The 17,158-nt window shown below is 52.9% G+C and overlaps 1 protein-coding gene across 1 annotated transcript in view; it reads left to right on the top strand.

Annotated features, from left to right (window-relative positions):
* The first annotated feature begins 9,254 nt into the window (after nucleotides 1–9,254).
* Nucleotides 9,255–17,158, top strand: part of hdac1 (histone deacetylase 1) — a 50,608-nt gene continuing 42,704 nt past the window's right edge. The window contains exon 1 of the mRNA XM_041213059.1: nucleotides 9,255–9,401. Within this exon, the coding sequence (XP_041068993.1) occupies nucleotides 9,350–9,401 (52 nt within the window). The 5' untranslated portion in view covers nucleotides 9,255–9,349. The remainder of the gene's footprint in view (nucleotides 9,402–17,158) is intronic.

The following is a 17,158-nucleotide window of genomic DNA, read 5'->3' as shown; positions in this document are numbered from 1 at the left end:
CTCTCTACTTTGGTTCCCAGGGAGCTCTGCAAGTGACCGACACCCTCAGCCAACCAGTCCCTCAACTCAATCCTGGGCCTCACCTCCAGCCAAGAGGCACCTCCTCCATTGAAGACCTGGAGATAAGCAGCCTGGAAGACCCGTCACAGCGCTTACCCACACCCTGCACCAGCGCAGAGATACACACCTCGGTGGGACCAGGATCTAGAGCAGGCTCAGGTTCACTATCTAGAGGTCACCAACGGACACGTGTCCGCAGCAGGAGGAGGCAGGTTCAGCTGAGCTCCCTGGCACTTGGAGGACTGTTGGGGAAGAGGCATCTGTGAGGCCCGAGTCAGATGATGAGCCTCCAGATTCAGCCTCCCAACTCATCCTGGAGAGTCAGCGGAAGGTGTGGGAACATCACACAGGCTGCTGGAAGCCCTCAACAAAGTGGCACGCAAGTCAGAGGAGTGCGTCTGCCTGCTCTCTGATGAAGTGGTGCCCACATGTGCGCCTACGGAAGTCTCCGTGGGAAAGATGGCAGATGCCATGGAGACCCTGGTCCAGCAGAATGCGGAGATGTGTGCAGACCTGCACTCCTCGCAGTGGTCATGGGTCAGTTCCTGCAGTGACAACATGAGAGGGAAACAGGGCACCTCGACGTCCCTCCAGGTGCTGCTTCCCCTCGAGGAGTCAGACCGGGACCCTCGGGCACCCGAAAGGAGGAGCAGCAGCAGCTGGACACCCCTGGGTCATCCACTCAGGAATCTCAGAGCTTGTCCTCTCCCTCCAAGCCCCCTTTGCCCCCCTCTGTAGGTGCACATGTGGGCACCACTTCATCAGAGAGCAGGCAGACACACTCCTCTGACTCGTGTGCCACTTTGTTGAGGGCTTCCATAGCTCCTCGTGATGTCCCCACACCTTCCGCTGACTCTCCAGGATGAGTTGGGAGGCCAAATCCAGAAGGTCATCATCTGACTCGGGCCTCACTGATGCCTCTTCCCCAACAGTCCTCCGAGAGCCGGGGAGCTCGGCTGAACCTGCCTCCTCCTGCTGCGGACACGTATCAGTTGGTGACTACCAGATTGTGAACCCCTTCAAACTCATCCTCTGTCACCGCAGAGGGAGCAGCTGGCCCACAGGAGGACAGCCAAAGCAAGCCGAAGGCCCCAAGGCCTTAGCTCTCCAGAGGACCCACGCTGAAGTTATCAGAGGCAAAAGGGCCAAACATTACACAGGCTGTCTCCACCCCTGCTGCGGATGTCAGGGCAGCACCTAGAAGAAGTGGCAGGCCTAGAAAAGTTAAGAAATTTTGATCACAGTGGTTGCACAGGTGAACACATTTTATCAGTTTACAATTTGAAAATATATTCACTTGCACTGAATAATGTGTAAGGTTGCCTTTCAGCTTCATTGACAGGCTTCGCGAGTCCTCCCCCTGCACCAGTACCCCCGCAACCACCCCCCGACCCCCCAACCAACTAGCCGTTCAACTCCACACAGCCGCCCCCCCCGAGTAATTCTGGAGGGGGAAGTGTGTTTGTGTGTGGCAGGGCCTTTCAGAGCCTCGTGCGAGCCTCTCCCACACACACGGAGCCTTCATCCATCACACTCATCTCAATGTCCTGAGCATTTTCAATGCTGCCTGCTGGGGTTCTCTGTCAGTTGCCCATCTGAACTGAGCTGCATCTCCGCCCACCCACTGACCACACTCCCATGCAGCACCTGTGCCCGTCCAACACGAGGCTCTGCTCGCTCTCGATTTGAAAAACAAATTTCTCGTAAGCTCCCCCATCCTTTCCCCTCCCTCAGTCACCCATGTCCTTTCCCTCATCACTTTCGACCCCCCGGCATCACCTTTCACCTCCCCACCGTCACCTACCAACCCGAACCTTTGTCTTTCCAGGATGTTCAGGTGCATGTTCCCTACCTTCCTGACAATCCCACCCCCATCCACATTGACCTCCCCGACCTCCTCTTTCCCACCCCCAGGGTTTTTGTCTGCCTCTGAGTCCCCAGCAACCACCCTCGCTGTCCCTGCTACCGCTACAGACGCACCCTCCCCCTCCGACTCTTCCGACTCACCCTGCCCCCTCTCATGCTCACCATTCCCTACTATCACGTCCACCCTCAGTTCGGTCCCCAGGAGGCAGTAATTGACTCCACAGACCCCTCCCTTGTACCTTCACCTTGACATCCCCCACCCCTTACTCCCTCCTCCACCCTTACTCCCTCCTTGTCATGAAGAGATACTAATGTGTATAATGTTATTGAAAATTATTTTCTAAAATAGAATCTGGCAAGGGAATGTGTCTAGTGTGCATCTGTGTGTGTATTAATTGGATTAAAGCCAGCTAGTCTGGATGCTTTGATGTTTAGTAGCTTTGAGATGTTAATTGGGTGAACAGTAAGGAGAACAGTAACGTAAAATATTCATTTGCATTTGTTGAATAAACCATTCAAGACTGCTGGTAAAATTTTGCACCTAGCTAGAAGAAGCCAAACATTGTGTTTATTTTTTCAGTTTACTCATAAAATTGGTGCTATGAAAGGGGGTTTTATTGTTAGAAGTGCTGATGTTCAAAAGACCTAGTGCCACAATGGAAAATTTACATTCAAAGGGAAAGCTAGGTATATAAAGAAAGGAGTTTGTGTGTGTGAAGTAGAGGCATTTAAGACCTAACCAGCCTGTACGCCTCCAACCAACTTGCAATGGAACCTCATTTGGAATTCGTAAGGTCAAACGTGCTTTGCCTGGTGTCTATTTAAAGTCTATGGGTTACTGTTGCCTTAGTGGAGATTTACCTGGGGGTGATTAATTTGGGGATTTGTTATAAAGTTATTATAGTAATAATTTGTAGCCATGTGTATGTGTTTAATTTGTTATTAAATTAATAAATGTTTAATTTAGTTTTATATAAAAACCACAAGTCTCAGTGGTTTTGTTCCTACTGAATTCAAAGTCTGCATCTCAAAACTACAAATTGCAAAAATGGATTATGACAGTTGTTTCAAGTTTCCCTCCGGGGTTTGAACAACTCATCCTTTACCACCAGCTGTGTCACAATATTCCTCTCCCCGGACCCCTTCCTCCCCCTGGACTCCTTCTGCCCTCCAGACTCCACCCAGCCTCCAGACACCTTCCCTTACACCTTCCTCCCTCCTTACACCTACCTTCCCACTTACCGCATTCTCCCGTATTACATCCTCCTCCCCCACACTCTATCCTCCTCACCTCCCAACCTCACCCCTTGACACCTTTGTCCCACCCCCCCCATCCCAACCTCACCCTCCCCACCCTGTACACCTTCCTCTCCCAGTCAAACCTAGACCTTCCTCTCCCCACAGCCTCCCCACCCCCCACCCCAATCATCCATAACAGCCCATAGCCAAGACTGTGATGCTCTGAAACAGGCCTGAGGTGTCAAAGGAGACCTCACACCTTCCGAGAGCTTCTTCGTGGTGGAGCCATGTCCATGAGAATCCTCCCAGCGTGTGATGCACATGTTCCCCCAGGGTCCAGTAGCTGTCGGGCTCCAGCATTTTCTGCTCTTCGGATATCCGCGATCTGAGCAAGGCCCGAAGAGTAAGCCCCAACCTCTGTACGTCACACTTGTTCTGGGCCAATATAATGGTAAACCTGGCGTGTAGGGACGATTCCGGCTGGGCCTTACTTTGCCTCCCATCAGTGGGATGCAAAGCGGGTTCACACTGGCCTCCAGTGGGATTGGTGTTCCACCATGGCGGACACCGTCGGATGATCCCGTGTACTTTTGTGCCATCCTGAAACCGATTTTTGGCCTTCTCACCTTATTATCCTCACTCCCACCTGCCATGATACCCGATACCAATGGGGCCGTAAATTTCCAGCCACTGACTCTCTCGCTCACACTTAGTCACTCTGTCTCCCTCACACACTCACACTCTCTCTCCCTTACACACTCATTCTCTCACACACTCTCTCACTTACACACCAACCAGCCTTTTCCCCCACCCCCTACTGTCCTTCCTGCTAGACTCATCTCCCAGTCAATTCTGGCCAGCTCCTCCCTCATGCCTCTGTAGTTGCCTTTATTCAACTGTAATACCGTTACATCTGATTCCAGCTTTTCCCTCTCAAATTGCAGGGTAAATTCTATCATATTATGGTCACTTCCTCCTAAGGGTTCCTTCACCTTAAGCTCCCTTATCAAATCTGCCTCATTACACATCACTAAATCTAGAATTGCCTGTTCCCTAGTGGGCTCCACCACAAGCTACTCCAAAAAACCATCTCGTAGACATTCCACAAATTCCTTTTCTTGGGATCCACTACCAACCTGATTTTCCCAGTCTACCTGCATATTGAAATCCCCCATGATCACTGTAACCTTGCCTTTCTTACAGGCCTTTTCTATCTCCTGGTGTATCTTGTGCCCCACATCCTGACTACTGTGCGGAGGCCTGTACATAACTCCCAATATGGTTATTTTACCTTTGCGGTTCCTCAACTCTACCCACACAGATTCTACATCATCTGACCCTACGTCATTTCTTGCTATCGATTTAATTTCATTTCTTACTAACAAAGCAACCCCACCCCCTCTGCCAACCTGCCTATCTTTTCGATAGGATGTATATCCTTGGATATTTAGCTCCCAGTCCTGATCCCCTTGCAGCCATGACTCCGAGATGCCCACCACATCATACCTGTCAATTTCAATCTGCGCCACAAGCTCATTTACCTTATTTTGTATACTGCGTGCATTCAGACACACCTTCAGTCCTGTATTTCCTGTCCCCTTTCTCATTGTCGTCCCTTTATCTGATGTGCTTGAAGTTAGATTTCTAGCCCTTTCCAAACACTCTGTCCTATTTTGTGTTCTGGAGACTTTAATAGCCTCTCCTGGGCTCTCCTTTCTTTTCAGTTTTTTCATAATTTTCCATGAAGTTGAATCCACCCCCCCACACGCTAACCTGCTGCTTTGTTTCCCATTAGTCATACTTCCTGGAGTTTTACCCTTCCCTTGCCCGCCCCCCCACTTTCTAGTTTAAAGTCCTGTTGACCACTCTATTTACCCTTTTCGCTAGAACATTGGTCCCAGATCTGTTCAGGTGGAGACCGTCCCAACGGTACAGATCCCTCCTGTTCCAATACTGATGCCAGTGCCTCACAAAATGGAACCCCTCTTTCCCACACCACTCCTTTAGCCACGTGTTTACTTCCCTTATTCTCGCGTCCCTTTGCCAATTTGTACGTGGCTTGGATAGTAATCTGGAGATTATAACCCTTGAGGACCTGTTCTTTAATTTAGTTCCTAGTTCCTGATAAACCCCAAACAGGTCCTCTTTCCTAGTCTTACCTATGTTATTTGTCCCGACGTGGACCACAGCAACTGGATCCTCCCCTTCCCTCTCCAATATCCTTTCAAGCCGGTCAGAGATGTCCCTCACCCTGGGGCTGGCACTGGGCAGGCAACATACCATGCGGGACTCTCGATCCTGCTTACAAAGGATGCTATCAATTCCCCTAATTATAGAATCCCCCACGACTACCATTTGTCTTTTTGCTCCCCCCTCTTGAATGGCCTCCTGTGTCACGGTGCCATGGTCAGCTGGCTCATCTTCCCTACAGCCCTGTTCCTCATCCACACAGGGAGCAAGTACCTCGTACCTGTTGGACAATGTCAAGAGCTGAGGCTCCTCTGTTCCTGAACACAGGATCCCTCTACCTGCCTCATTTGCTGTCACACCCTGCTGACCCTGACCACTGATTTGTTGGCAAGTGGACTCTGGTTGATAGAGGTGTTGCCATGGAGAATGCAGCAGGAAACAGTTAACCGCCAACCTTTTGTTCAAATTCAAACCAGGCAGGTCGACTCCGATTGGTCAAGGCAGTTCCATGGGGAATGAGCCAGGGAATGGCTGTGCCCCAAGCTGAAAAAGGCAAAATGTGTAGACATGCTCCTTCTGTCTGCACAGCACAGGGCCCCATGTGTGAATGTATGTAACTTCTAGCCTGCATAAGTAAGCTACTTTGGAAATCTGACTGATAATCTTAAATTGGTTTTCAATGTAATTTTTAGCCATAATCAGGATTGTTTAGCAGGTGTTGTCTAATCACAGAATCACATCTAATGCTGGGCACTATGTTTTGGGTTTTGCAAACATGGGCTGGTTGGGTACAGCCTGTGTTTTGCCTGTTGCGAACAGCTAAAGGAATGTGCTGTTTCATATGATCCACCAGTTGTTGGAATATACGGCCTACATACCTGGCATCACACTCACACTCAAATTCATATACCACATTACTCATTATATAAATTACATTCATACTATACAAGTGTCTGGCAATGACCAATTCCAATAAGAAAGAATCTAACCATCACCCCTTGTGAAGGGGCATTACCATTGTGAAATCCCCCACTATCAACATCCTGGGCGTTACCATTGACCAGAAACTGAACATATAAATACTGTGGTTACAAGAGCAGGTCAGAGGCTAGGAATCCTGTGGCGAATAACTCACCTCCTGACTCTCTAAAGCTTATCCACCAGATACAAGGCAAAGTCAGGAGTGTGAAGGAATACTCTCCACTTGTCTGGATGAGTGCAGGTCCAACAACACTCAAGAAGCTTGACACCATTCAGGATAAAGCAGCCCACTTGATTGGCACCCCATCCACAAACATTCACTCCTTCCACTACCGACACACAGTAGCAGCAGTGTGTACCATCTACAAGATGCACTGCAGGAATTCACCAAGTTTCTTTAGACAGTGCCTTCCAAACCAAAGACCACTACCATCTAGAAGGACAAGGGCAGCTGACACGTGGGAACACCACCACCTGAAAGGTCACCTCCAAGCCACTCACCATCCTGATTTGGGAATATATCACTGTTCGTTCACTATTTCTGGATTAAAGTCCTGGAACTCTGTCCCTAACACCTGGGAACAAAAACAGAAAATGCTGGAAAAACTCAGCAGGCTTGATAGCATCTGTGGAGAGAGAAAAAAACGAAGTTAACATTTCGTGTCCTGATGACCCTTCTTCAGAGCAGAAGAGAAGTGGAAATATGATGAAGTTTATACTGTTTAAGGGGGGTGGAGCAGGTGAAGGTGGATAGAAGGCCAGCGATAGGTGGGGACAAAGGAGGGATTGACAACGATGTCATGAACAAAAGGACAAAGAGAGTGTTAATGGTGGCAGTTAGTGCTAAAAAAGGTGCTAATAGTGGCATAAAGGTAAGAAAACAGAATGTGATTATAGCAGAACAAGGGTAGCATTGTGTGAAAGAACAACATGGAACAAGTAACAGATGGCATTGTAGGGATGGGGTGGGGGAGGGGTGGTGGTGGGAGGGAAAAAAGGATGGAAAAGGGGATTAAAAAAGGGATAAGACTACAGATAAATGAATAAAAATAAAAATGAAAGTAAAACAAGTGGGTAAAATATAGAAATGAATGGAGAATAAAGGGGATGAAGAAAAGGGGCTGGGGATGGAGGAGAGGGTTCATAGTCTGAAGTTGTTGAACTCAATGTTAAGTCCGGAAGGCTGTAATGTGCCTAATCGGAAGATGAGGTGCTGTTTCTCCAGTTTGTGTTGGGCTTCACTGGAACATTGCAGCAGGCCAAGGATGGACATATGGGCATGAGAGCAGGGCGGTGTGTAGAAATGACAAGAAACTGAAAAGTCTGAGTCATGCTTGTGGACAGACCGAAGGTCACCCAGACTGCCTTTGGTCTCCCTGATGTAGAGGAAATCACATTGGGAACAGCGGATGCTAAATTGAAGGAGGTACATGTGAAGAACTGAAAGGAGTATTTGGGCCCTTGGACAGTGAGGAGGGAAGGGGGGGGGCGATTGCAAGGGAAGGTGCCGTGGGGAGGGGATGAGTTGTTGGGGGTGATGGAGGAGTAGACCAGGGTATCCCGGAGGGAACGGTCCCTACGGAATTCTGACACGGGGAGTGAGGGGAAAATAAGTTTGGTGGTGGCATCATGCTGGACTTGGCAGAAATGGCAGAGGATGATCCTTTGAATGCGGAGGCTGGTGGGGTGAAAAGTGAGGACAAGGGGGACCCTATCATGGTTTATAGAGGGAGGGGAAAGTGTGAGGGCAGAGGTGCGGGAGATGGGTCAGACATGGCTGAGGGCCCTGTGAGCCACAGTGGAGGGGAACCTCGGTTAAGGAAGAACCTACACCACATGGACTGCAGCGGCTCAAGAAGGCAGCTCACTGCCACCTTCTCAAGGGTAATTAGGGATGGGCAATAAATGCTGGCCCAGCCAGCGAAGCCCGCATCTGATGAATGAATAAAAAACTGAAAATGACCATTTAGACTATTGTGTCTGTGTTGATGCAGATGCTTCAACCGCTATTATCCACACTAATCCCATTTTCCTGCACATCACCCATATCCTTTTATATTCCTCCTTTTCAACTACTTATTCGTCTCCCTTTTAAGTTATATACAGTCTTTGGCTTCTTTATATTTAGTCCCACTGACTTTTTAAATTCAACGTGCTTTTGACCATTTATATTCGGTGGTAGCTTTACACCTCCTCCTCTGATATTTCTGGTCCTTGGCAAAAAGACAGAGGAGAAAGAATTTGCGGGGCGGTGCTGGTGACTAGCTGAGTTCCTTTTACCGAGAGCTGGCACGGACACAACTGGTCAACTGTTGTCTCCTGCCATCCTATGACCATTCTATGATTCTATTTTTTTTTTAAAAAAATGTGTCAAATGGCTTATTAAACAGCTTCCCGTCCCATCAGCTGCCAGTACAAGAGATGGTCCTGGCCTTTCTTGAATTTTCTACGCTCTTGCTAATTTCCTTTGTACTGACTACCAGCATTCATTCCTCTCCCCTCCTTTGTACTATTGTCCTGGCCATGGGGTTGGGAAGACACATTCCCCCACAATTGGGAGCAGCCATTCTGGACTGCACCAACTCTTTTAGAAAGTAACCAAATCTGAAAAGTTATAGGTATAAATGTGGGCTGGATGAATACAAACCATGACCAGTTCAATTAATCTGAATGCTTTGGTTTCGTTGCAAACCTTTGGAAAATTATCCCCAAACCCCCATGCCATTTCCCTCCCCTCCCCCACTCCGGGTGTGATGGCAAAGCCCAGGCACCAGGGGGCACCAGCTAAGCCTCGCGCAACCTAACCTGCTGGTCCGCAGGTCTCCGCCCCCCCCCCCCCCCACAGCCCCCGCACTCCCTATTGGTGAATGGCGGCTGACGTCACAGAGTTTTCGGCGCAGTCACCGGGCATCCCGCTTCCCCATTGGGCCCAGCCTCCTGTCAGTCCCCGTGACGTGTCGGCCGGTCCCCGGCAGTGAGTTAGGTTGCGCTGGTGCAGGCGGCCGCGGGTAAAATGGCGCTGGCCCAGGGCGGCGGCAAGAAGAAGGTTTGCTATTACTATGACGGTAAGGCCGGGGCCCCGGGGGGCCCTGGGGGGGGGGGGGGGGGGGGGGGGGTCTGGGGACCCGGGGGCGGCAGCGAGTGTGCGGCACGGGCGGCTTCACCTGCCTGCGGGGCCCGGCCTCCAACATGTCCGGGGCTCGGGCCTGCATTGTCCCCGGGGGTGGGGTGCACGGTGGGGGGGGGGGGGGGGGGGGGGGGGGGGGGGGGGGGATGGCTGAGGCCGGGTCCCGGGCCCCGGGGGGCGGGGGTGAGGGGCGGGGGCGGGGGTGAGGGGCCCCCCCCGGCCCAGGGTGAGGGGCCCCCCCCGGCCCAGGGTGAGGGGCCCCCCCCGGCCCAGGGTGAGGGGCCCCCCCCCGGCCCAGGGTGAGGGGCCCCCCGGTTGACCCCCTCTCCTTGTTAAATCGATGTTGAATCTTTATGGAGGGTCTGATCCCCGCCCGCCCCCGTGACCCAGTGCAGCAGCTCCAGGGTCTCCCCCTGGGGGGTGGAGGAGGAGGTGCCCAGGTAACTCCCCACAACTCAAACCTCCCCTCCCCCCTCCTCCCGCCCCCTCCCCCTCTCCCCTCCTCCTCTCCCCTCTCCCCTCCTCCTCTCCCCTCTCCCCCCCTTCTCTCCCCTCTCCCCTCTCCCCTCCTTCTCTCCCCTCTCCCCCCCCTCCTCTCCCCTCTCCCCCCCTTCTCTCCCCTCTTCCCCCCCCTCTTCCCCCCCCTCTTCCCCCCCTCTTTCCCCCCCCTCTTTCCCCCTCCTCTCCCCCCCTCCTGTTCCCTCTCCCCCCCCTCCTCTCCCCTCTCCCCCCCTCCTCTCCCCTCTTCCCCCCCCCCCTCTTCCCCCCCCTCTTCCCCCCCCCTCTTTCCCCCCCCCTCTTCCCCCCCTGTTTCCCCCCCTTCCCCCCTCCTCTCCCCCCCCTTCTCTCCCCCCCCTCCTCGCCCCTCTCCCCTCTTCCCCCCTCCTCTCCCCTCTTCCCCCCTCCTGTCCCCTCTTCCCCCTCCTCTCCCCTCTTCCCCCCTCCTCTCCCCTCTCCCCTCTTCCCCCCTCCTCTCCCCTCTTCCCCCCTCCTCTCCCCTCTTCCCCCCTCCTCTCCCCTCTTCCCCCCTCCTCTCCCCTCTTCCCCCCTCCTCTCCCCTCTTCCCCCCTCCTCTCCCCTCTTCCCCCCTCCTGTCCCCTCTTCCCCCTCCTGTCCCCTCTTCCCCCCTCCTCTCCCCTCTTCCCCCCTCCTCTCCCCTCTTCCCCCCTCCTCTCCCCTCTTCCCCCCCCCTCTCCCCTCCCCCCCCCTCCACGCCCCCCCTCCCCCCTCCTCTCCCCTCTTCCCCCCTCCTCTCCCCTCTTCCCCCCTCCTCTCCCCTCTTCCCCCTCCTCTGCCCTCTTCCCCCCTCCTCTGCCCTCTTCCCCCCTCCTCTGCCCTCTTCCCCCCTCCTCTGCCCTCTTCCCCCCTCCTCTGCCCTCTTCCCCCCTCCTCTGCCCTCTTCCCCCCTCCTCTCCCCTCTTCCCCCCTCCTCTTCCCCCCCCCCTCCTCTTCCCCCCCCCCTCCTCTTCCCCCCCCCTCCTCTTCCCCCCCCCCCTCCTCTTCCCCCCCCCCTCCTCTTCCCCCCCCCCTCTTTCCCCCCCCCTCTTTCCCCCCCCCTCTTTCCCCCCCCCTCTTTTCCCCCCCCCTTCCCCCCCCTCTTTCCCCCCCCCTCTTTCCCCCCCCCTCTTCCCCCCCCCCTCTTTCCCCCCCCCCTTCCCCCCCTCCTCTCCCCCCCCCCCCTCTTCCCCCCCCCCTCTTCCCCCCCCCTCCTCTTCCCCCCCCCTCCTCTTCCCCCCCCTCCTCTTCCCCCCCCCTCCTCTTCCCCCCCCTCCTCTTCCCCCCCCCTCCTCTTCCCCCCCCCTCCTCTTCCCCCCCCCTCCTCTTCCCCCCCCTCCTCTTCCCCCCCCCTCCTCTTCCCCCCCCCCTCCTCTTCCCCCCCCCTCCTCTTCCCCCCCCCTCCTCTTCCCCCCCCTCCTCTTCCCCCCCTCCTCTTCCCCCCCCTCCTCTTCCCCCCCTCCTCTTCCCCCCCTCCTCTTCCCCCCCCCTCCTCTTCCCCCCCCCTCCTCTTCCCCCCCCTCCTCTTCCCCCCCCTCCTCTTCCCCCCCTCCTCTTCCCCCCCCCCCTCCTCTTCCCCCCCCCCTCCTCTTCCCCCCCCCTCCTCTTCCCCCCCCTCCTCTTCCCCCCCCTCCTCTTCCCCCCCCCTCCTCTTCCCCCCCCTCCTCTTCCCCCCCCCTCCTCTTCCCCCCCCTCCTCTTCCCCCCCCCTCCTCTTCCCCCCCCCTCCTCTTCCCCCCCCTCCTCTTCCCCCCCCCTCCTCTTCCCCCCCCCTCCTCTTCCCCCCCCCCTCCTCTTCCCCCCCCCTCCTCTTCCACCCTCCTCCTCTTCCACCCTCCTCCTCTTCCCCCCTCCTCCTCTTCCACCCTCCTCCTCTTCCCCACCTCCTCCTCTTCCCCCCCTCCTCCTCTTCCCCCCCTCTCCCCCCTCCTCTTTCCCCCTCCTCTTCCCCCCCCTCTTCCCCCCCTCTTCCCCCCCCCCTCTTCCCCCCCCCTCTTCCCCCCCCCCCTCTTCCCCCCCCCCTCTTCCCCCCCCCTCTTCCCCCCCCCTCTTTCCCCCCCCCCTCTTTCCCCCCCCCTCTTCCCCCACCCCTCTTCCCCCACCCCTCTTCCCCCACCCCTCTTTCCCCCCCCCTCTTTCCCCCCCCCTCTTTCCCCCTCCTCTTTCCCCCTCCTCTTTCCCCCCCTCTTTCCCCCCCCTCTTTCCCCCTCCTCTTTCCCCCTCCTCTTTCCCCCTCATCTTTCCCCCTCCTCTTTCCCCCTCCTCTTTCCACCCTCCTCTTTCCCCCCTCCTCTTTCCACCCTCCTCTTTCCACCCCCCTCTTTCCACCCCCCTCTTTCCACCCCCCTCTTTCCCCCCCCCTCTTTCCCCCCCCCTCTTTCCCCCCTCCTCTTTCCCCCCTCCTCTTTCCCCCCTCCTCTTTCCCCCCTCCTCTTCCCTCTCCCCCCCCTCCTCTCCTCTCTCCCCCCTCCCCTCCCCTCTCCCCCCCCCCCTCCTCTCCTCTCCTCCCCCCACCTTCTCTCCTCTCCACACCAAAAAAAAATCAGATATGAATATTTTTCCAAAAGAATGTAAAGACTAAGTGCTGGGAACACATCTCAGCCTGTCTGGCAGTATCTGGCGTGAAGAACAGTTAATGTTTGTGTTCTGATGAAAGGCCATCAACTTGAACCTAAGGAACATAAATAGAAATCTGCCAGATGCACAGCCGGAGTTCACCAAGATTCCCTGGGCGGCACCTTTCAAACCCACTACTGCTACCACCTAGAAGGACAAGAGCAGCAGATAGATGGGAACACCACCACCTGGAAGTTCCCTTCCAAGTCACTCACCATCCTGACTTGGAAATATTTTGCCGTTCCTTCACTGTTGCTGGGTCAAAATCCTGGAACTCACTCCCTAACAGCATTGTGGGTGTACCTACACCACATGGGCTGCAGCGGTTCAAGAAGGCAGCTCACCACCAACTTCTCAAGGGCAATTAGGAATGGGCAATAAATGCTGGCCCAGCCAGAGATGCCCACAGTCCGTGAATAATAAAAAGGAGCCAGAGTAGGTCAGTCGGCCCCTTGACCCTGGTCCCTGGTTGATCTGATAGTGGCCTTCGCTCCACATTCCTGCCTGTCTCTCTCTCTCTTCCCCCCCAGCCACCCCCAACCCTTGTCGATTGTTTGTCGATCAAAAATCTGTTGAACTCAGCCGTGAATATATTCAGTGATCCAGCATCCACTGCTCTCTGGGGTAGAGATTAATGATCCCCTGAAAGAAATTCCTCTTCATTAGATGGGAGGCCCTTTACTTTGAAACCTTGCCCCCTAATTCTGCTTCTCTTCCCACAGATGCTGCCGTTAGTGTTTCCAGCATTTTCCCCTTTTTTCCAGGTTTCCACTTTGCAATGTTTTGTCTCTTCCAAAAATAAAGATTTTCTTTTTCTTCGGTGATTGTTATATTAATGTGCTTTGTAAACTCACCAGGTGGGTATTTACGGTGATCCAGCATCTAGGTCATCAGGCTCCCAGCGTGCTTTCTAGTCTGAGTTTGCTAATTTTGGCCAACATGATGCCAGAAGCACCTGCTTTGTTCATCCATTCCAAAACCATGGAGTTCTGGTGGGCCAGCCTTAACTTGGACAGATTTTTGATGAAAGATTCCTTTTGGTCCTTTTTTTTAATTAATTTACAGGATGTGGGCAGCATCTATTGCCTGTCTCAAGGAGGTGGTAGTGGGCTGCCTTCTTGAACCACTGCAGTCCATGTGGTGTAGGTACACCCACAGTGCTGTTACGAAGGATTTTGACCCAATGACAGTGAAGGAACAGCGATATATTTCCAAATCAAGATGGTTAGTAGCTTGGAGGGGCAATTCAGGTAGTGGTGTTCCCATGCATCTGCTGCCCTTGTACTTCTAGGTAGTAATGGTCGTGGATATGGAAGGTGCTGCCCAAGGAGCCTTGGTGAGTTCTGCACTGTGTCTTGCAGATGGTACACACTGCTGTAAGTGTTCATTGGTGGCGGAGGGAGTGAATGCTTGTGGGAGGGGTGCCAATCAAGTCGGCTGCTTTGTCCTGGATGGTGTCAAGCTTCTTGAGTGTTGTGGGAACTGAACTCACCCAGGCAAATGGAGACCATTCCATCACACTCCTGACTTATACCTTGTAGATGGTGGACAGGCTTTGGGGAGTCAGGAGATGAAGTACTTGCAGGATTCCTAGCCTCTGACCTGCTCTTGTAGCCAGAGTATTTGTATGGCTAGTCCAGTTGAGTTTCTGGTCAATGGTAACCCCCCAGGTTGTTGATAGTGTGGGATTCAGTGATGGTAATGCCATTAAACGTCAAGGGGCGATGGTTGGATTCTTTCTTGTTGGAGATGGTCATTGCCTGGCACTTGGATGATGCGAATGTTACTTGCCACTTGTCAGCCCAAGCCTGGATATTATAGTCATAGTGGTCAACAGCACAGAAAAAGGCCCTTCGGCCCATCGAGTCTGCACCGGTCAAACAAGTACCTAACTATTCTAATCCCATTTTCCAGCATTAGGCCCATAGCCTTGTATGCCTTGGCATCGCAAGTGCACATCCAAATACTTCTTAAATGTTATGGGGGTTTCTGCTTCTACCACCCTTTCAGGCAGTGAATTTCAGATTCCCGCCACCCCATGGGTGAAAAGATTCTTCCTCACATCCCCTCTAAACCTCCTGTCCCTTACCTTAAATCTATGCCCCCTGGTTATTGATCCCGCCACCAAAGGGAAAAGTTCCTGCCTGTCTACACTATCTATGCCCCTTATTATTTTTTCCAGCTCAATCATGTATCCCCTCAATCTCCTCTGCTCCAGGGAAAATAACTCCAGTCTATCCAATCTCTCCTCATAACTAAAACTCTCCAGCCCAGGCAACATCCTGGTAAATCTCTTCTGCACTCTCTCTAGTGCAATCACATCCTTCCTATAGTGTGGATTCCAGAACTGCACGCAATATTCTAGCTGTGGCCTAATCAGCATTTTATACAGTTCCAGCATAACCACCCTGCTCTTATATTCTGTGCCTCAGCTAATAAAGGCAAGTATCCCTTTTTCCTTCTTAATTACCTTACCTACCTTAAGGGACAGGACATGCACAAAAAGGTCCCTCTGATCCTCAGTAATTCCCAAGGTCCTACCATTCATCGAGTATTCCCGTGCCTTGTTTGTCCTGCCCAAGTGCATCACCTCACACTTATCCGGATTAAATTCCATTTGCCACTCATCAGCCCATCTGACCAGCCTGTCTATATTCTCCTGTAATCTAAGGCTATCCTCCTCACTATTTACCACCCCACCAATTTTCGTGTTATCTGCAAACTTACTGATCAACCCTCCTACACACATGTCTAAATCGTTTATATATACCACAAACAGCAAGGGGCCCAACACCGATCCCTGTGGAACTCCACTGGACACAGGCATCCAGTCACAAAAATATCCCTTGACCATCATCCTCTGCTTCCTGCCAGTCAGCCAATTCTGGATCCAATTTGCCATATTGCCTTGGATCCCATGAGCTCTTATCTTTATTATCAGTCTCCCATGCGGGAATATATCAAAAAGCCTTGCTGAAGTCCAAGTAGGCTACTTCAAATGCATTGCCCTCATCTGCACACCTGGTTACCTTTTCGAAAAATTCAATCAAATTGGTCAGACCTGACTTCCCCTTAAAACCATGCTGACTGTCCTTGATTAATCCCTGCCTCTCCAAGTGTAGATTCATTCTATCACTCAGAATTGCTTCCAATAGTTTCCCCACCACTGAGGTTAGACTGACTGGCCTGTAGTTCCCTGGCTTATCCCTTCCTCCCTTCTTGAATAACGGTACCACGTTGGCTGCCCTCCAGTCCTCTGGCACCTCTCCTGTGGCCAGAGAGGTATTGAAAATTATTGTCCAGGTATTGCTGCATTTGGACTTGGATTGCTTCAGTATCTGAGGAGTCGCGAATGCTGCTGTACTTTGTGCGTCATCAGCTAACATCCCCACTTCTGACCTTATAATGGAAGGAAGATCATTGATGAAGCATCTGAAGATGGTTGGGCATAGGACACTACCCTGAGGAACTCCTGCAGTGATGTCCTGGAACTGAGATGATTGACCTCCAACAACCGCAACCATCTTCCTTTGTGCTGGGTATGACTCCAACCAGTGGAGAGTTTCCCCCCTGATTCCCATTGACTCCAGTTTTGCTAGGGCTCCTTGGTGCCACATCCAGTCAAATGCTGCCTTGATGTCAAGGGCAGTCACTCTCACCTCACCTCGGGAGTTCAGCTCTTTTGTCCATGTTTGAACCAAGGCTGTAATGAAGTCAGGAGCTGAGTGGCCCTGGCGGAACCCAAACTGAGCGTTAATGAGCAGGTTATTGCTAAGCAAGTGCTGCTAGATAGCGCTGTTGATGATCCCTTCTGTTATTTTACTGACGATGGAGAGTAGACTGATGGGGCGGTAATTGGCCGGGTTTGATTTGTCCTGTTTTTTTTGTGTACAGGACATACCTGGGCAATTTTCCACATAGCCGGGTGAATATATGTGTTGTCACAATACTGGAACATCTTAGTATGATTCCGTGAGGGTGACCGGGTCAGGCTGTTGCTTGACTGGTCTGAGATGACTCTCCCAATTTTGGGAGTTGTTAGTAACGAGGACTTTGCAGGATCGACAGGGCTGGGTTTGCCATTGTCGTTTCCGGTGCCTAGTTCGATGCCTGGTGGTCCGTTCGGTTTTATTGGCTTTGTAGCAGTTTAATGTGCTCAGCCGTTTCAGGGGCCGTTTAAGAGTCAACATTACTGCGGATCTGGAGTCACATGTTGGCCAGACCAGGTGAGGACAGCAGATTTTGTTCCTTGAAGGACCACAGTGAACCAGATGGTTTTTTTACAACATTCGAGATCGGTTTCATGGCTATCATTAGGTTTTTAATTCCAAATGCCATGGTGGGATTTGAATCCAGGCCCCGAGATCATTACCATGGGCCTCTGGATTATCAGTCCAGTGACAATACCACTACGCCACCACCTCCCCAAGGATAGTTAAGATCCAGTGTAAATGAAATCCGTAGTGTACAGGGTGTGCCCAAATGATTATCCTTCATGAGAACATAAGAATTAGGAGCAGGAATAGACCATATCAGCCCTTGAGCCTGATTTACCATTCAGTGCGATCATAGCTGATCTTCTGCT

The sequence above is a fragment of the Carcharodon carcharias genome, chromosome 19 (genome assembly GCF_017639515.1).
Source record: "Carcharodon carcharias isolate sCarCar2 chromosome 19, sCarCar2.pri, whole genome shotgun sequence".
In the NCBI taxonomy this organism is placed as follows: Eukaryota; Metazoa; Chordata; class Chondrichthyes; order Lamniformes; family Lamnidae; genus Carcharodon; species Carcharodon carcharias.
The sequence above is the reverse complement of the archived record's forward strand: the minus strand, read 5'-3'. Positions and strand labels throughout refer to the sequence as shown.